The sequence below is a fragment of the Lepidochelys olivacea genome (genome assembly GCF_965140295.1).
Source record: "Lepidochelys olivacea isolate rLepOli2 genome assembly, chromosome: 8".
Classification (NCBI taxonomy): Eukaryota; Metazoa; Chordata; order Testudines; family Cheloniidae; genus Lepidochelys; species Lepidochelys olivacea.
The window spans coordinates 74,849,924-74,870,581 of record NC_140418.1 but is presented as its reverse complement, the minus strand read 5'-3'; the positions used below and the strand labels follow the sequence as shown (position 1 = coordinate 74,870,581).

Sequence of the window (20,658 nt, the reverse complement as noted above, 5' to 3'; positions counted from 1 at the left end):
GTTAATTCCAGAAACTCAAGGATGAAAAATTGTCAATATTTTGCTTTTGTTCTCACGCCTCAATGCACGAGAAATGCAATGTCTTGCCAGCAGATGATACATTGCTCAAACATGTCAGGATTTTTTAAAATGAGGGTTAAGCTTCTTCCCTATCATTTACATTTATTTTTTCAGAAGACCCTCTGTGGGAAACCCACACCTACATCAGCATGTTACAAACTTATTTGTAGCCATCCTTTAATTACCGAAAAAGGCATCATTTCATATCATTTGTATACTTTTCTTGTTCATGATTTTCTGTATAGTGTTATTTCCATCAGAACTCCAGTGAAGGGATGGAGTACATTACAAACGTCCTCTTCAAAGCCACAGCCCAAGTACAACTACTGTCATTCCAGTAGCTCATGAAATCCACCATTGCCAATATCCCAGATCAGACTAGTATCCCACCCCCAAGCCAACTCCTCTTCAGAGACATTTACACTGCTGCTTCATGCTTACTTTAATTTCAACTTGTTCTTCCATTTCTTTAGTTTTTATTGTAGTGTATTCCTTTTCTAACCTAAAAAAAAGGTAATCTCTATTAGAAATATTACAATTGATTTACTTCCTGGTATATGGATACACCCAACAAGCAACAGCAGAAAAATGTACATGCCTATGAATGATTGACATTTCCTTTGTTTAACGTAACTGCTTGAGAGTTACCTGTACTTTTTCCCTTATAGTAAACTATATGAAAAAAATTATAGGGCATCCCCAAGTAAATGAAAACACCTAAGTATCTGTGCCCAATCCAAAACCCACTGAATTCAATGGATAGACTCATTGATTTAAATGGGCTTTGGGTAAGTACCCTAAAGAGCTCAAGCCTACTTAATACCCCAGGAAACTGACCACTGAACTGTTTTCATGATCTTGTGTTGTACAGAAATTTGACCTTTTTTTAAATTAGAACTCATTTGTATTTTTGTAGTCGATGCATTCTGAGCTGCCCTATAATTTATTAATCCTGTATGTTGGTCTGGTTACTGGGATGTTGATTGTATAAATACATTGAGTTACCTCAACAGAAAGAGATGGCTAAGGGACAATGCTAGAACTATTGGCTTTAATTATTTTGCCTCCTCTCCAGACAATCTACAAAAATGGTTGGATCATGAGAGGAAAAAGCTCATGAATGCAGAAGGACAAAGGAACTCTGACAGGTTTTGGGGGCACCAAACTGAGACACAACACCCTCCTGAGGATGTCTGAAGAAGTCAGGCATGCCTATCTTACCATAAAGGGATGACAGGACTTTAGGACAGATGAGCGCAGACTGTTTTAAAATCCCCTCTATATGCCTTTGCTCCTACTGCAAAATAAACAATACTTTGGTTTTTAAGAAGGCCATCTGATCACTATACACCACTAACCACTAGTGATTCCCCAGAAGGGAAGAACCACAGGTGCGCAAACTCAGTTGGCCTTGCAGAGTAAGAAATGTGGACACAGGGCCCAGCCTCAGAATGGGACAATTGCACAATTCTACTTCAAGATAGGTAAAGGCATGATATTCAAGACCTGAAGGAGTGCACTCAAAGATCAGAAAGGGGACAGAGGTGAAGCTAGCCTTGTAACCATGACAGTAGTACTGAGCTCTTAACCAGCAGTAAAAAGTTACATCTGTTCAGATTACAAACAGCACTCATCGTGACCATACAAGCAATCCTCATTGTTGTGTGAATGGATTCTTCACCTCTAGAAAATCTAAGTCATAAGTCTGAATCCAAGACTAATATTTTTCAAACTGGTTTTTATATTTTAGTTTATATGTGCCGTTTACAAACGTCGGTGTAATTTATGAGAATCCTGCAGCTTTTCAAGAAGTATTTTAGATCGCTTATTTTTCCTCTGAGACATCATTATTTTAGTTACAGTCATCAACAAGACTAACACGGCTGTTACTCTGAAACCAACAAGAAGTAGTTATTACTAGTTTTAGAAGAATTACTACACTGATAAAACTTGGTTCATGTTATGTGCTGGAACGAACTTATTTAGAGCATAAAACACTGGAACCGCTGAACCGGGAAAAAGCACAAACATTTCTATGGATTCACAAAGCAAAAGACATGCGTGGCAACAGACCAGCATTGTCTCAGAATGCAGCACCTACTTTTTCATCTTTTTCGCATTGTATTTGAGTTGGTAAGATGCTTGGATTAGTTTGTCTGGACCACTGTCAAACTGATGTGGAATGACCTTTTGAAAGTGCTAAAAAGCAATTCAGAGAATACAAGCAATTAGTACTGGCAAATACATATATTCATGGCTTTCAAATGAGCTTGCATTTAATACTTGATTGTACATTTAAATTTACCTGTAACATCCCTTCCATGTCAAGTTGCATTAATTCAGCCTGGTTCATCTGAAGAACTGCTAAACCTACTCGAAATACTATTTCTAAACCCTGGAAACAGAAGTTTAAAATAAATAAATAAATAAATAAATAAATGCCAACGATTCCTTAAGGCATTGTCAACCATATAGAACAATAACCAGCTTACACAGTTGGACAGGGAGCTGGCCCAGCATCCTGGCCAAATCCCAGAGTAAGTCATGACAATATGCCTTCCTAAAATCCCATTTAAGTTACAGTCTGTCTTGCACTCTTCACCTCACCCTAAATTTATGCAGTGAGGATTAAACACTGCCAAAAAGCTAAAACACACACCTCAGAAGTGACACCCTTCCAGTGGCTGGTGAAGTAGGCCCACTCACATAAAGGGTACTATACAGGTGCAACCTTTATTAAAGTCTTATATGAACTATTTGGTAAAAACCATGCACCTCTCAGGAAATAAGTGTTAGTTGTATTATACCATTTCTGAAATAATTCAAGTAGCTATTTAAGCAGTCCTTTGTTGCTACAAAGGAATGTGTCACGTTTACAGTATTGAAAACACTCTTATGTAGGACAATAAGATGTGCATTGGCACCTAATGACTCTAAAAGTTGTGAATTTGGAAAAGCAGCATTTAATGCAAAAAATGTTACAAACTGAAGCCTATGAAGCGTAATGTTTTGATTTTTAATTTGTGAAAAGTGCCAGATTGACAGCCCTGCAGAACAACTAATTTATCCACAGGCAGCTGCTGCCTTCCAATACGTCCTCTACCTCCTCAAGCTGACCAGAATGCAGCATTTCTACCTATTGAACTCCATTCCTTTACTGAAAGAGTCTGACGTTCTAGCTGTGAGGTGAACACCTGTCTACTACAAACTAGTGCTGCCCATTTCATCCACAGCATGTGTCAGATGTGGTCAGCATTTTGTTGCTTTTTCCTCCCTTTAAACACTTCTGACTCTGATATAAGCTCATCCAGAATAGATTAGCCTTTTCTTCACAAAAATATATACAGAGAAAGACTGGTTCCCTAACAAAACAATGAGATTAAAAACATGCTTACTTTCAAATCTACATGCAAAACCCCCCAGAAAAGTAGACTTTATACAACTACCTAACTGATAGCATTTAGTAGCTCTTGTTGGGGTGGTGAACGTATTACAGATATTTGCTTACCTCAGACATAAAGATATCAAATATTCTTGTTGCAATTGGTAGTGGAAAAGTTGTAAGAAAGATAGTTAAAAACCATGATGAAGCATACATAGAAGTATGGAAACTCTGAGACTGAAAGTGCACATAAAGTTCTGGTAGTTGCTCCTGGGAGAGAGGATCAGAAAGTACATATTAAACAAGAGCTAATGCCACCTCTTACAGTTTCAGTTAATGGGGAAAAAAATCACTGACATTCAATGAAGAATGCAAGGCCAAGAGTTTGTAAGCTACAAAAAAGGTTTAGGCATTTATACAGATTACGTACAGTTACATTAGAGAAGATTAAAAATAAGGGGTACTCTAACATGCAGATTTATACAAGCCAACCACTGCATGACTGGGGTTAAGAAGCAGATAGCAGGCATATTACATTGGTATCTTATGGAATTTCTTGAATCTTCTCTGAAGCACTGGCACTACCCATTGTCTGACTACATGAGCAAATGGACTAGTCTGATCTGGTATGGCCATTCTTATGGCCCTACAAATTAATAATTCCTTGGGGGGGGGGAAAAGAGTAGCTCTCCCTCTCCCCCTCCTCCTTGGCTCACGTAGTAGGCGTTCCTCTTGCAGTTTTAATCTGCTTTAACTACTGCTTATAAGCAAATGTTTTGCCCAATATCTGGGGGGGGGGGGAAATATTTTCTAGTATAAGTATACAATGGAAGTAGGCTAAATAATAACTATATAAGATACTATACATTTAACAGCTTTTACAGTTACCTGTATCATGTATTCAAACTGGTACATACAAAGGCCCAGCTCAGCCATACTTGGTTTAAAGAGTTCTCGAAGTCTATAATCTTGCATTAATTTGACAAACACACAAAATGCTTCCTCTTCTGGCATCTATTGTCGACAAAGGCACAATGAAAATTTATGGACACAAGCCAAGACATGTTAATTTTTTTTTTATTTTCAAGGGACTTATAACCACTTATGGTTTACCCAGAAGTACGCTGGCTAATTTAGGATTCATGCTGTAGTTATTCAAAGTAAATACATGTCCCTTTTCTGACAGCATGAATCTAAGAGAATCTACATAGGGAACAAATATAATAGGCTCTTCAATTCAGTAGAGAAAGATAAATACGATCCAACAGCTCGAAGCTGAATAAGGCATAAATTTTTAAACACTGAGTAATTAACTATTGGAACAATTTACCAAGGATTACATTGGTTTGTCCATCACTGATTATTTTAAATAAAGATGAAGTATTTCTAAAATATATGCTCTAGGAATTATTTTGGAGATGGTCTAGGACTAATACAGGAGGTCAGACTAGGTAATCACAAGGGTCCCTTCTGGCCTTGGAATTTATAAAGCCTATTCTAATGTTGAGCACTAAGTCTCAAAGTGTGAAAGACAGCTCTGAAGTTTGGCACATTTTAATTCAAATGAAACTTTGTGGTCACTCAGCAATCAAGGCCACTGAAGTTGAAATGAGTAAGAGCTAGGGGAACACTGAAGTAACTTCTGAAAAAAGTTTGAGAAATAAGTGTTCCTCCTCCATTGAGAAAGGTCACTCCTTATTCAAGGTGCTTCTTGGGAAGGACAGAAGCAGAGAGCAAAAAACTAATTTGACTCTGTAAAATAACTTTAAAATGTTCTTGACTAGTGAAGTATCTGGCAGTCCACTGTGAAAGAAATTATGGAAAACTAAATATACAGAAAAAAGAATCCCATCACAGGGTACTATGCTGTGTTCTGCATTCTAGTAAAACATTAGAGGTTCTACACATTTGACATAATACTCTCTTTACCTGCATAAGCAGCAGCCCAACTATAAAAGCACTTCCTTGACAGTATCCAACCTCACGATCCACTAAAGAATAAGCCTAGAAGATAAAAATCTTTAAGATTTTGAAAAGCAACAATTAAAACACTTATTTTCATACTGGTTGCTGTTTTTCTGCTTTTGTTTCTAGCTGCTAAAGGTGGGTCAACTTTTATCCAACCCTTTCAGTAGGCAGAAGCTTAAAATGCCAAGAAAAGTGACTTGTGCTTAAACTGAACACAATACTTCAACGGTTAACCTTTGAAATAAAACAGACATGGTCCTTCCTGTTGGAGCAGTCATCTGACAACTGAAGCTATTTTGGATCAGCATCTAAAGAGCAAGCTCCCAAGGGCAGATTAAAGGTTTGAAAGATTTTCATTTTGGAATGACTATTTTGAACATTGGTCATATTCAAATAAGCATTTCTAAATGCAAACTGTAAAGGCTTATAAACTTCAAGATAGCAGCAAGTCCTTAATGTTCTCAGTGTAGCAAGACTGACTCCTATGTCAGCCACAGATCTATATTTGTAAAGTTATGGATTGTATATGGAAACAGCCACTCAAAACTGTGCCTTTATTCAGCCATTAGTTTTATGTCCTCAAGTGGGTTAGGGAAAAAGGTCCTCCACTAAGCAGTTTCAAAGTCTCCTAAATGAAGACATTCTACTTGTGAAGTTGAAGGACCAAAGCTTCATGTTTGCCACGCTGTTTCCTTGTTGATTGCTCTGTTCAAGGCCAGTTTACATTAATTATTTTTCCTTTAACTCCACTAGTTGAGACAGATGGCTGGAATGATTTCCTCTCCCTAGTTTGCCTGAAACAGATCATGATAGCAAGGGAGCAGCACTAATGGGATCACAGCACTTATAGACATTTCAACCAATCTGGCCTTCAGAGTACCCTTCCTTCTCTGAATTCCTAATAGACTACAGAATTTCTATTTAGAGGTCAAATGATCTAGTGGTAGCATGATGCTTCAGAGGACTGAGCTCAATTCCATGTTCCCTAGGCCAGCATAGGGGAGAAGCATTTCATGTTATTTGTCACCCCCTTTTGAAAGGGATACATGCAGTCTTCAACCAGAGGAATTTGTTAATTTTAGGAAGATACTGGGCAACAGGCTTCACAACACTATCACCACTTCTCTCCCAACCCATCACCCCCAATTCCACAGCTGTCGTGACATAACCTGGCCTACAGAGGGAGTAGCTCCTGTCTGCAGCACAGCTATGGGGGGTGGTGGATTTCATCGAGGAGCAAATGTATGGAGTAGTGTTTTTGTTTTGGTTTGGTTTTTTTTTACGCAGACCTGGTTTGCTCTAACAGACACTAAATTTTGGATGACAGCAATATATTCATTCCAAACATGACAGTTTCTAACAGAACTGTAAGAACACTTCCATGTTATGCTGCTCATATTGTAGACCTCTTGAAACACTGAACGTTTCTACTTTTCAGACCATAACTACTATGCAAAGGATGATGAAGCTGCTGAAAGATATTTTCTTCGCAACAAGTAAAATCAAGATTTAAAAGTAACCCATGTTCCCAAGGCTTAAGTGTATGTTCTCAGATGTTCTTGCTTAGCAATAAAAACAAAAAAGGGCCTGTTTCAAGCAGCAAGTACTATCAAAGAGAAATATACAATGATCAGTTAAGAGGTAGACACAATTTTAATGAGTTTTCAGCTGGCTCCTTAGCTTTTATTTAGAGTAGCTGAGGTTTATTGGGTTATGGGATTTGGCAGCAGGCCAATTTTTCTGCGGAATAAGGATTTCAAGAAACTGTGGGGCCTGGAAAATCTTTTTTTCCTAAATTAAGCCCCAAAATAGTTACGTCAGCTAATAAATGCAAAGAAATTCTGGACAATATTACTCTGAAGTTAGAAGTCATCTTGTTCTTCAGCACTGTAGCAATCTCAAATCAGTCTGGGTGTAGCACAAAGTGAAGGAACTACCACCTAGACTCAACAGGGGGTCTGAAGATTGAATGGCACTTCTAATTTTCAAGTTCTTGTTTTAGTCAACTGTCACAATGTGTGTTTGTTTTGCTTTACTGCACAAGCTATTTCCATTATGCTGTTAGTATTTAGTATTGATTTTATCCTAATCTAAGATAATCAAGTAAATGTTTTCTACTGCTGATAAAGTGAAGTTATTCCTATAGCTAAACATACAAATATCTGCAAACCATTTGAAACTGTGCTATCAAGAGGTAAAAATTTTTATACTAAGTTACAGCCTTGAAAGTTCTATTGCCAAAGACTAGAGGCTCTTAAAGAGGATGCAACATGGGTATGTTATTTTTCAAGCCTCCATCTGTGTTCCAATATTGTATATTCAAAAAAAACAACTAACTTACCTTCATAACATTAAATAAAACCTCCTGCCCAAGACTGTCTTTTTCTTTAAAAAAATCATGTTCAGGATATGTTCTAGCAATGTCCCTTCTTATCAGTTTTTCACAAGGAGAAGTCATTTTCAAAAGCTCTGAATACTGATCCTTTATTGGCATGCTTTGAGCAGTGCATAAAAGCTGCCAAACTATTGCTCTAAAATGATGGGGTATCCCTTTTCGAACAAGCTCCTAAAGCATAAGAAAAAAAGAAAGGAAACTCATTAATGATTCCTACAGTATAAATATGTAAATTTCTAAAACAAACTACAATGAAATTTTAAATCTCTTTTGTGAAGGAAATTTCCCATGACTTAAGTTGGTTACAAAGGAAAAGCATGTTATAAAACAATTACATAGTCCACAATAGGCACTTGAGAGATGGGTGTTTAAATGGTGATCCAACTAAACTCAGCTTTGTTTTCACTTAGTAGCAAAAGAAAGGAGCGTTGACCAAGAAGATGCCAAGAGTATGATTACCATGCAACTTGTTAGGGGGCTTATTCCTTCACCCACTTACTTCCCTGGTCCTTCTCGCATCAACAGAGAGCAACAATACCCGAAGTCCAAAGGTGCAAACAATTCGATGTTTATTGGGGTGAACTTCCAGCAAGCATGATTCCAGTTTCCTTCCTTAGTATCCTCCTTCCCAGCTCTGACACCACAGAGCCTTACACCTGTGTCCCTGATCCCATTCCTACCCTTAGCCAAGCATGATTCCAATTTTCTTACCCCCATTCCCTGTTCCCATCTCCCCCTTTAGCAAAACATGATTCCAATTTTCTTACCCCCATTCCCTGTTCCCATCTCCCCCTTTAGCAAAACATGATTCCAATTTTCTTACCCCCATTCCCTGTTCCCATCTCACACACCCACACCCCGTCACTTCCTCATTGACTACAGATTATATAGTAAAACTTGAGTTCTGCTTAGCTATACCTTAACCAATCATTTTCCTGAAATTTAACTAACCAATCCTAACATATTGTAACATGATTATGTAACCAATTATATCCCACCACCTCAATTAGTTTACACCCAGCAAAATTAATTATACAGCAGACAGGAACAATCACAGAACCAGACAGAGATTATACAGACAAACAGCAGCAAAGTGGGAACTATAATGACAAAACAATACAGAAGTGAGGATTTCACATCCCAGCTATTGATAAGTGAGTTCTTGCCAGACAGGATGCTATCAAACTAAGTTTCCTTTTACATTTTCTAGGCACTTCCCTTTCTCTGGAGGTGATAGGAATACAATCCTGTCCTGATAAGGTGCTATTGGGCTGTTAGGCACTATTTCAATGCGACTAGTTTGGAATGTGAGAAGGTGACCGGTCGCTTCCCAGCTTATGGCTGCCTCTGCTGCTTAGCCAAAGGCCTTAGCCTAAGAACAGGGCCTCAGATTGTCACAGTAAGAGAAGGCCCTTACACCAGACAACAGTGATTTTGATTCTTTCTTTTATACCTCTATCACTAGCCAAGTGATAAGAATACACCTAAATTCTTAGAGTACAGGCCTTTGCAGACAGGCCTGAATATCTATATCCTAACACAACTTAATAAACAATAAAAACTTTAAAAGTGTATTTTCAGGAGTAAGTAATTCCATTCATTAGTCTATCAAATCAGGGTACCTATCATCTAAGCAGTTGCACATGCTTTCAAGCACCACCAGATGGCTACTATGCACCAGAACTTAACTGACGCAGTTATTTTAACATTCCACAAAAAAATGCCTTTAAGATACAACATTTGTACATTTGTCGTCATTTGTAACCTCTGAATCAGAAATATGAAATCTTTGGTTGGAATAAATCCCCAATGAGCTAAAATTAAAAAAAAAAGTAACAAAATGGTTACATAGTATTAGCCAATAGTAATATTTGCCAAATTTATTATTTTAGGCATGTTAGGCTACAATGTTAATATGGTACAACAAAAGTCCTACTTCTATATTATTCAGATAAGGGTCTCCTTGACTAGGACAATACCTACAGGAAATTCTTGTTTTAATTATTTTTTTTGCGCTTAATTTCACTGATGTCAGTGCTTCAAATATTTTTTAAAGCTATTTGAACATGAATTCAGAGACAAAGGCATACCAAGAGGGTAATATGTTCAGGTTCTCTGACTTTTTTTTGGTTCCATGTTATGGGACATATATAAATTCTCTCAAAAGCTAAAGACAGCTATTACACAATACAAGCCTCCCCTGAATAAACTGGTGTACCAGGAACAGATTCTTGGGGCCCCTAATAACTTACTTACATATTCTGTCTCATTCCCGGGGTGCTCGAGTATGGTACTTGTATTTACAGATCTGTCAAGAAAGACTGAGCGATAAGGGGTTTGGTTGCTTGATAAAGATTTTAAGAAAAGGTACAGCTCAGGAAGTTTAAGAATCGTGGGGACAACCACCAACCGCAGAGTCATTCCCTCAACAATGCAACACAGTTCCTTTCCTATGCATTTTCTAGCACTTTATCTAATAATTTGTTCTGTGTAAGTTTTTGAAAGAGGATAACCTTCTTTTACTTAAGTAATCCTTTCACTAAGAAAATATCAAAATGCTGAAAAGGAAAAAAAACTGGTAGCTGTCATTGCTGTAAGTTTATTAAATAAGAATTATGGAGAAGTAGAAACCTCTCCATAGTTAAAGCTGAAACCAGCACCTCATTACAACACTATTTCAAACACCTTTGCAGGTAGCTCTATTAATTTAAGGGATAAGTCTTGGCAATTATCATTTGTCCAAGTCTTATGAAAGTTCAGTAGGTACTTTTATTTTCAAGACCTTCAAGTTAGCTTCATTTTAAAGTTTTTGAAGACTGCCTCTCTATTTGTCAAAAAAAGACAAATACATAAAATCATTCTCAGCATTGACTCTTCTGGGAATTTCCAAGGGCAAGGACAGCATTTAAAAAGTAACAATTAAAAAAACAATTACACAGTTTCTTGGTGAAGTCAACAAGGAAAGGAATGTAACAAAGAACCTTCACTACAGCAGGAGCGTTCTGTAGCTCTGTAGCAGTGAAATCAGCCCTTTAATATCCCTAAGGGAGCCAGGCCCCTCTGGAGCTCCACTTTAGGAGTATCTTAGTAGCTCTGTACTGACGATCCCTTGCTGATTCAGGGAGCAGAGCTTTAACTCCCTGAGCCAGCTATGCTCCCATCAACTCAAAAGCCCTTTATCACATGCCCCCCGCATCCCTGCTCTCATGTGATACTGTGCCTCAACTTTCCAAAGCAGCCTCCAGGTATTGCTTCCCAACAATTCACCACCCTCAATTGCCTATACCTCACACTCAATGTGGGAGGGGAGAGTTAACTCCCCATCCCCCCAAATTAAGTTACCTATGTACATGCTCTACAAGGCAACAAAGATTAACTCTTCCTACACACCTAAAGAAACAGTAGTGGTACCAGGGCTATATGTCAGGAAAATATTGCACTTGCTAACAGGCACAGCATCATTCTTTACGCATGCCAGGGGTACTGAAAGGTGGAACCCCTAAGGTCACCTTGCAGAATTACCTCTAGGTCCATGCTTTGAGGTGGATGAAAGTGCCAAAGTTGGAACATACGTCAACCTGCCTGAAAAAAATAATGTACCATATGTTTATGTTCAGAGTTTCAAAAATTTCCCCAAGTCTACAAGCCCAAGGGCAGCCTTTGTAGCCAAATCTGAAGATACCTCTGCAGTCAAAGCCATGCCCACTGGCATTAATGGGAAGCTGTTGCATACTGTTATACACTGTATTTAATTTTAAAATTGTCAATCCATCTAATTAGTTTTTAAAAAGTAACTTACAAGTAGAGCTGGCTGAACAGCAAAAGAAAACTCACTGAAAAGATATTCCACTAACACTGGTTAAATTTGACGACTATGTTCCCCAAATAGTATTTTGACTAGTTTTATAGTTGGTGAAAACACCACAAAAACCGTTTGACACTAGTGTGTGACACTCAAATATTTCCACTGAATCCTACTCAGATGCCCTATTTACTACATTCTCTTGTTTTTGTCTGGTCTTCCCTCCTCTTGACTTCAAATCATTTTCTTTCCATGATCTATTAAGGGTGCCTTTTCACAATCTGTCTTTGCTTTGTGAGCAGAAACAGTCTGTTTCCTCTTTTCCTTCTTTTCTCGGTCCTCAAACCTCTCTTTCACTTCCCATGTTATGTTCTCTTTCTTCACAGCTGCCTCCCCAAAGAAATTTTACACACACACACACACACACACACACACACACACACACACTCTTTAATTTCTCTCTCTCCATCTCTGCTACCCACTTTACACCCAACCACTTACATGGGGTTGGAAATTATTCAACATTTAGCAAAACTAAGCCTACTTGTCATCTTCCATATCAATTTCTGGCTAGTTCCAACTGTCACAGACCAATGCCTAGTTAATAAATAATTAATTTTATATAATACAAGAATATAAGAATGGCCATACTGGGTCAGACCAAAGGTCCATCCAGCCCAGAATCCTGTCTACCAACAGTGGCCAATGCCAGATGCCCCAGAGGGAGTGAACCTAACAGGTAATGATCAAGGGATCTCTCTCCTGCCATCCATCTCCACCCTCTCACAAACAGAGGCTAGGGACACCATTCCTTACCCATCCTGGCTAATAGCCATTAATGGACTTAACCTCCATGAATTTATCCAGTTCTCTTTTAAACCCTGTTATAGTCCTAGCCTTCACAACCTCCTCAGGCAAGGAGTTCCACAGGTTGACTGTGCACTGAGTGAAGAACTTCCTTTTATTTGTTTTAAACCTGCTACCCATTCATTTCATTTGGTGGCCCCTAGTTCTTATATTATGGGAACAAGTAAATAACTTTTCCTTAGTCACTTTCTCCACACCACTCATGATTTTATATACCTCTAGCATATCACCCCTTAGTCTCCTCTTTTCCAAGCTGAAAAGTCCTAGTCTCTAATCTCTCCTCTTATGGGACCTGTTCCAAACCCATAATCATTTTAGTTGCCCTTTTCTAATGCCAGTATACGAGATGGGGGGACCATATCTGTATGCAGTACTCAAGATGTGGGTGTACCATGGATTTATATAAGGGCAATAAGATATTCTCAGTCTTATTCTCTATCGCTTTTTTAATGATTCCTAACATCCCGTTTGCTTTTTTCACTTCCGCTGCACACTGCGTCGATGTCTTCAGAGAACTCTCCACGATGACTCCAAGATCTTTCTCCTGATTAGTTGTAGCTAAATTAGGCCCCATCATATTGCAGGGATAGTTGGGGTTATTTTTTCCAATGTGCATTATTTTACATTTATCCACATTACATTTCATTTGAAATTTTGTTGCCCAATCACTTAGTTTTGTGAGCTCTTTTTGAAGTTCTTCAGTCTGCTTTGGTCTTTACTATCTTCCTCCCACCTACCCCACTCCAAGCCACTGGGAAAGGGAAGGGTGCTCTCCCTGAATCCTACAAAGTAAGGAGCCCCTGAGCATCAGATATCTATTAAACAGAGGTTAATAGATCCCTCCTTCCCCCAAAATATTCTGACTGTTAGGATAGTTTCCCTCTTTTCTTTCTTTCTCTCCTCTTGTCCTTTTGGCTGTTGCACGGATAGTAGTGGTAAGGCATCTCAAGCTATTCTATCCCTCCCACAGGCCCCCTGTGAGTTCTCCTCCCCACTGAAGAGCTCCAGCACACAGCGCTGCGCAGAAGAGGTCAAACATCAGTGGTATAAAACTGACCTGTTTTTTGTCAGTTTCACTACTGCAGGCAGGGCTCTGTACAGCAGCAGCAAAACTGAGAAGACTCTGGTCAGTTCTCCCAGGGAAGAAAACACAGCATTGGTTTATGCTGGTCATAGTTGGAAGTTTATATTTGCCCCATAAGGTGCTAGAAACCTAATTAGTCTGCAAAACTGCTTGCACTTGCCAGAAAAAGATTCCTACTTGCCCCAGAGGAGTGGGCTTTCTAGTCTTTTTTGACAGATGTTGGCTGAGAGATCTGAAATATCCTCACCTGCATAAATGATGCTATGTCACATGCCCTTACAGAAGTAGCACAGGCTCCGAATATGAAGTCTGTTCTGTCTTCAGAAATAAGATTAAGGAAATGAGGAATCTTTCCTAGTTTGCAATCCATTTCCAGTGGAAGATTTCATTGAAAGTGTTTGATATTCTGGACGTACTAAATATATCTGGCATTACATGAGGACAGACTGGGCATACAAGTCTGATAGCTCATAAATAGGATTGATATTCAGAATGAAAAGATTCAGTTAGAATTTTCTATTAGGGCTGTCAAGCAATTAAAAAATTGCAATTAAACAATAGAACAACATTATTTAAATATTTTTGGATGTTTTCTACATTCAGATATTGATTTTAAATTACAACAACATCAAATACAAAGTGTACAGTGCTCATTTTATATTTATTTTTATTACACATATTTGCACTGTAAAAAACAAAATAGTATTTTTCAATTCACTTAATACAAGTGCTGTAATGCAATCTCTTGATCATGAAAGTTGAACTTACAAATGTAGAATTATGTACAAAAAAACCTGCATTCAAAAATAAAACTATGTAAAACGTTAGAGCCCACAAGTTCATTCAGTCCTACTTCTTGTTCAGCCAATCGTGAAGAGAAACAAGTCTGTTTACATTTACAAGAGATAATGCTGACTACTACTTAATTATATCACATGAAAGTGAGAACAGGCATTCACATGGCACTGTTGTAGTTGGCGACACAAGGTATTTACGTGCCAGATGCACTAAAGATTCATATGCCTCTTCATGCTTTGGCCACCATTCCAGAGGACATGCTTCCATGCTGATGACTTGCATTAAAAAAAAATGCATTAATTTTGTGACTGAACTCCTTGGAGAGAATTGTGTGTTTCCTGCTCTGTTTTACCAGCATTCTGTCATATATTTCACATTATAACAGTCTCAGATGATGACTCAATACATGTTGTTAATTTTAAGAACACTTTCACTGCAAATTTGACAAAATGCAAAGATGATGCTAATGTGAAATTTCTAAAGAAAGCTACAGCACTTGACCCAAGACTTAAGAATGTGAAGTGCCTTCCAAAATCTGAGTGGGATGAGGTGTGGAGCATGCATTCAGAAGTGCTAAAAGAGCAAACACTCCAATGCAGAAACCACAGAACCCAAACCACCAAAAGAGAAAATCCAACCTTCTGCTGGTGGCATCTGACTCAGATAATGAAAATGAACATGTGTCGGTCCATACTACTTTGGATTGTTATCAAGCGGAACCAGTCATCAATGTGGATGCATGTCCTCTGGAATGGTGGTTGAAGCATTGTAACATTTCAGATGACATTGTAGACAAGTGGGCAGCATTATCTTCTGCAAATGTAAACAAACTTGTTTGTCTGAGAGAGACTGGCTAAACAAGAAGTAGGACTGCATGGACTTTTAGGCTCTAAAGTTTTACACCGTTTTGTTGTGTGCAGGTATATAACAAAAAAACTACATTTGTAAGTTTCACTTTCATGATAAAGCAATTGCACTACAGTACTTGTATGAGGTGAATTGAAAAATACTATTTCTTTATCTTTCACAGTGCAAATATTTGTAATCAAAATATAAAGAGAGCACTGTACACTTTGTATTCTGTGTTGTAATTGAAATTGATATATTTGAAAGTGTAGAAAAACATCCAAAAATATTTAATAAATTTCAGCTGGTATTCTATTGTTTAACATCACAATTAATTTTTTTTAAATTAATCCCATGAGTTAACTGCGATTAGTTGACAGCCCGAGTTTCTATAACTTATTTTCCGAAAAACATGGAAGACCAACTGGAGAATAAACCAAATAGCACCAGTTGCTTTGCACTATAAAAGTGTCCTATAATACTGACTAATACCTTAATTTGCTTTTCTTTCTTTTTGTGTACATCTTCCCATTCATTTACAATTCTTCCCCAAAGAATCCAGGAGTCTTCTTCGAGATGGCTGAGGTTGCTAGAAGCTGATGAACTGGATACAAGGGAGGAGCCACTGTTTCTTCTTGACCCATTTACTGAACGCAAGGATTTGCTGTCTGTCTCCAACAGTCTGCAACATACAAAGCTAGTTACAGTACTAACCATATTAGACTGCATCATTGTTGATCATCAAATTGTTTAGAGGAGATAACTCTTCCACCCCCTCTTCACAGAATGTATCCAACAAATCCATTAATTCACTGTTTTACTTAACATGTTTTTGTAATAAAAATTGTAAATGAAGTGACCTAAATACAACCGCTCACAGGCTTGGAGTAGTTAAACTGACAGGAGAGCTCTCTCCTATTGGCTTACAGTGCCTACATTAGGGAGCTTAAGCCGGCGCACCTGTACTAATGCAGCTGGACTACTGTAAACTCTAATGCAGCCGTGCCCTTATTCCTCTGTGCCCCTCCAGACAGAGAGGCTAACTATTGAGCCTGGATTCATCCCCTGTTTCCTGTTGGCTACTGATTTTGTGAAAAGCTCAGGGGTGGCAGGAACTGGGCCTTAAGATCTACCTATCTTCAAGTAACAAAGAGCCATGTAATAAAAACAAATCCATTTACTTCAGTCTAGGTATTGGGTAGGAAGCAAGAGATCAGACTACACTTTGCAGTCTAGGAGACTGTGTACTATGTTCCATTTTCACTTAGCACTGGAGCTGTATTTGTAGGAAAGGGGGGCTGCTATGAAAGCAAAGACATAAGTCAAGTAAATTCTGATGTCCCTGTGCTAAAAAGTAGAATCCAACCACCATATTGGTGAGGTTGAGCTGTTAATTTTTTTCAGGAAATTATAAACCTCTGCACAGTATTGACCACGTATGTGCATAAATCTCAGGGCACCGACACATTCAGGTTCTCAGCTAGAACAAACATTTAATTCAGATATTTACATGGTCTTTCCCCTTTTCTGCTCCTATCCATTAGTATTTATAAAAAAAATCTTAAGTATTGTGTAAACAAAGCATGTATCAGAATGAGATTTAATCCATAAAAAGCAACATCTTACAAGTGTGATCTTTGTAGTTTTATTATTTTCAGCTTTTGAACAAAAGGCTTAAAGTAGTAGTGTGCCCCTTTAACTACAATGGTCCCAGAAGTTTAAATCTGAATTTAGCCCCAATTAATGGAAACAGTCTCATTTTCACAAGAAAAACTCAAAGCTGAGATGTACAGAATCACTAGCCAGTTGTATTGTATACACATGAAAATGCATTTTTCAACTTCTACAAACCTAACCTACCATGTTCCACTACTAACTTAAACACTAGAACTGCTTTTCTCAACATGCACCATGCTAAACACAGTCAGACTCCAAATAACGTCAGAGAAAAGAGCTATATGTACTTTTAAAGCACAGAACATTTTAAGATTGCAAAACCTAAGATTTTGACAATCCATGTTTTATTTTTCCTCAGTTTCTAAGAAATTCTACTACATTTCTATTATAATTTGAAACCTTACCTTACTGAATCCATTGCCCTCAGATTTGTAACATGTAGTTTCTTTATATTGTAAGTAGTCACTAAACACAGAACACAAACTAAGATTCATGTAAAACCCTATCAATGATTTACTATTCACAAACAGATCCTTTGGACTGCACCATTCCAATGCATTTTTTGTGAGGCCTTCAATAAAAAGTAGATAGTTTTGCTAACTCAAGAGGTTAAACTTGGTTGCAGGAAGTTTAAGTTTCCTTGTGTCTCACTTCTCCTTTGGGTTCTTTCACTGTAGCCTAAACTGTTCAATTCACCTATATCCTATCTCTTCAGGTGTAGGCCAGTTTCTCTCTCACACAGACAAGGAAATCTGAATTTAAAGATATCACCAGCAGCAATTTGTCTGGTGAGCAGAAACAAGTATGACTTCCTGGGTTCAGAGTTCAATTCTTTACTTCCAAAGAGCAGTTATAGTTTAAAAAAAAATGTAGCAGATTCAAAATTTTGTGACGATACACAGCAGCTTTCAAGATAGGTGCATCAACTCTCTCCTTGAAAAAGCGTAATCTTGATGTGAAAAAGCAGGCTTGGTGTGAACTGTTTGAAGGAAGATAAGCAATGGGACTCCTTATTGCCTATTGAGCGTGTCACAACCAATAATGGAGATGTAGTGAAATGTATATAAGCTTCACTATAGCTAAAATGAAAACGGACAGTTTTCAAGAGACAAGGAGAAATACTCCAATCCAACCTGTAAAACCAAGATGCAAGGGTGATAAGATTATTCCATTTATGGAAAGTTTTGAAAGTTGTCTGAAAACTGTTTGCTAAATTAATTTATTCAGACTTTAAATGTCCATGTCTTTACACCAAGTGCTGTTTTATAGAATTAACTAAAAACGTGTTCTTAAAATGTCAACTTTACTGTAACAGAGGGTCTGGATCTCTGATCCTAATTCACAGTTTTTGAGAAAAACTGCTTAGAGAAAGGTTTACCAAAAGGCCTGACTAAAACCAGATAATCAGACAACTAAAGGTTTGAGGTGCTACTGATCACCATTTAAAAGTCTTTGTACCCTAGGTCATTGGGGGCTTTTCCAGAAAAGCCCCCAATGAGCAGAAAAGGATAAAACTAGACTGTTTAGGAGTCAAAGATCTGCATCCTTTCACATAGGTTTAAAAGCCAGCAAGGAACAGGTTAGGTGAAAGCATCAGGACTTGAGACTCCCTCTTTAAACTATATCCCTGAATCTCATGGACTCCAGCATCAGCTGTCAGTACAGTTCTAGAAACAATGTTTAATGATTTCTATAAAGCTAGAAAAGGTAACAAATAATGTTTTGGAGGTTCTGAAAGAGCAGATGCTTTTCTAAATCTCAGATTAAGAACATTTAAAATGCACATTCTTTTCCATGCAGCTAGCAGTTTTAAACTGAGTAAAATTTTGTGTTCAGGAAAAACATTACCCCTTTTAATAGGTTCTCTGCTATAATTTTGATAAGTCTATTTTAGTTCTCATTTTACAATTTTAAGAGCAAAATATGAAAACCATGTTTCCCCACTCACCTGTTCTGTTCCTCTAGTTTAGCTAATAATTCTAAATCATCTGGACTCAACCGCGTTGGTGAGGATGGTGATAGTGCTGGAGTAGAAAGAGTGGTAGAAGAGGATGTAGTGTGTAATGAGGCAGATGGACTTGCCACCTGACTGGCCATTTGACTGACAGTATGCGATACAGTGTTCTTCACCCATGAGAGAGTAGAACTCAGCTTTCCTGCAACCTTGTCCGTCGCCACCTGCAAATTACAAAAGGAAAAGGGATGGTAGAGGTTATTTTTGTAGACTGATCAGCAGGCCCACTCAAGCCAGTGGAAAAAGGTATTTAGTGGGATAGCTATATTCTACAAATAAACTGATGCGTTTGTCATGTATTTTGCACCTTCTAAAGAGTGTGACTTAAGGTTATCCTGTTTCCCAGAATTCCCGAAGTTGTTCGAAGCAGCCCAAGAGAAAGGTATGGGATTAAGGTGCTATGTGAGAACAAATATAGAAAGTATGTGACAGATTCACCAAAAGGATATCAAGGAAACTACCCAAAGATACCCACAGGACTAGTCTTTTCTGTGTAGTGCCTCTGGATCCAGAGCCGCCTTGTACCTCTGACACATTAGTGAGATCCTCTTAATATCTCTTGATAAAAATAGTAGTGCAAAAAATCAAGTAAAGCAGGTAAAATGCCATTGACTTTACCTGTGGACTGACATGCACAGGAAGGAATTTATGAGTAAGTACCACAGGTGTTAATTTTTCTCTTGCTCTCTCCAATCTCAAAGAGGGACTGGGCTGGAAGTTTGGCTAAAAGTCAACAAGAACCACAGCTAAAAACCAAAGATAAATGATTCTGAGATCTCTAACAGTGGGGAATGAAGTAGTCATTTTTAAATGAATCTAGATACTAGAATACAATACAAGTCTATTCCCACAAGTGGGTTAGGGAAGGACTACTTGGGAAAACCCTGAGCTATACTTCTCAGTAAAAAGCAAAAGGAGACTGATAAAAAAAAAATTATTTAAGGCCTAATCCAAGAATTTCCACTGAAGGAATGCAAAAGGCTTAGGTTATTTTCCTCAGTGGCCCACTTCCTCAGCCACAGAATATCTAGACTACTGGCAAGCCTAACCCTTATCCAAGTTGTCCACCAGAAGAAAACTTTGGCCACAGCTGAAAATGCAGAAGAAAGATGGCTGGCACAAGTCAAGGAGAATAGTAGACTGAAGAAGAAATTTTCCTTGAAGTCACACTGCCGAAAACTACCTATCTGAGGTATGTAGAATTCCTCACACTGACAGGTTGACATGAAAAAATCCTATGAAATACAGCTTATCTATAATACCAGCTTCTAGCAAATACATCAAACAATTAGAACCACAAGGAAAGTGTTCCATCCCCCTCTCTGAGATCTTCCATTCAAGTGTAATTTAAACAGACAACTTCCATTTCATCTGTTGGATGACAAACAGCCACATGTTTTAAGGCAGGTTTCAGATTTTCAGGTTTAGCAGTAGCTGATAGGCAGCCCTTCCTCAGGGGCTGGGGAGGGTGAACTGGAAAACTGTACAATTTCATAAACCATGTTTCTTTTGCCAAGTACCACATTTCAAACCAATGTAGACAATGAGTTGTGCAACGGGGAGGTTTCTTACAATTTGAAAAAAGCCTGATCAAAAGCAAAGATAGCTTAATTCACTTTGGAAGCAAAACCAAATTAAGGCTACTTTAATTCTGAATGACAGCATCCACACAGGGATTTAATGCAGTTTAACTAATCCACTTGAATTCACGTCTTTAGTTAATTCAGATAAATTTTCCAGAGTGTCTCCATGTAGACAAGCCCTC

At 38.1% G+C, this 20,658-nt stretch overlaps 1 protein-coding gene across 5 annotated transcripts in view; it reads right to left on the bottom strand.

Annotated features, from left to right (window-relative positions):
• EVI5 (ecotropic viral integration site 5) overlaps positions 1 to 20,658 on the bottom strand; it is a 125,481-nt gene that overhangs the window by 83,410 nt on the left and 21,413 nt on the right. For 4 of the 5 annotated variants that reach the window (XM_084637795.1, XM_084637796.1, XM_084637794.1 and 1 more), the window contains exons 2-10: positions 18,828 to 19,057; positions 15,695 to 15,884; positions 7,752 to 7,976; positions 5,372 to 5,446; positions 4,331 to 4,456; positions 3,569 to 3,712; positions 2,366 to 2,455; positions 2,162 to 2,259; positions 502 to 562 (exon numbers count right to left, since the gene is read on the bottom strand). In XM_084637795.1, coding sequence (XP_084493921.1) covers positions 502 to 562; positions 2,162 to 2,259; positions 2,366 to 2,455; positions 3,569 to 3,712; positions 4,331 to 4,456; positions 5,372 to 5,446; positions 7,752 to 7,976; positions 15,695 to 15,884; positions 18,828 to 18,976 — 1,158 coding nt within the window. In that variant the 5' untranslated portion in view covers positions 18,977 to 19,057. Of the gene's footprint in view, positions 1 to 501; positions 563 to 2,161; positions 2,260 to 2,365; positions 2,456 to 3,568; positions 3,713 to 4,330; positions 4,457 to 5,371; positions 5,447 to 7,751; positions 7,977 to 15,694; positions 15,885 to 17,283; positions 17,345 to 18,827; positions 19,058 to 20,658 lie in introns of those variants that run through there. The other variant, XM_084637793.1, reaches the window with a different exon arrangement.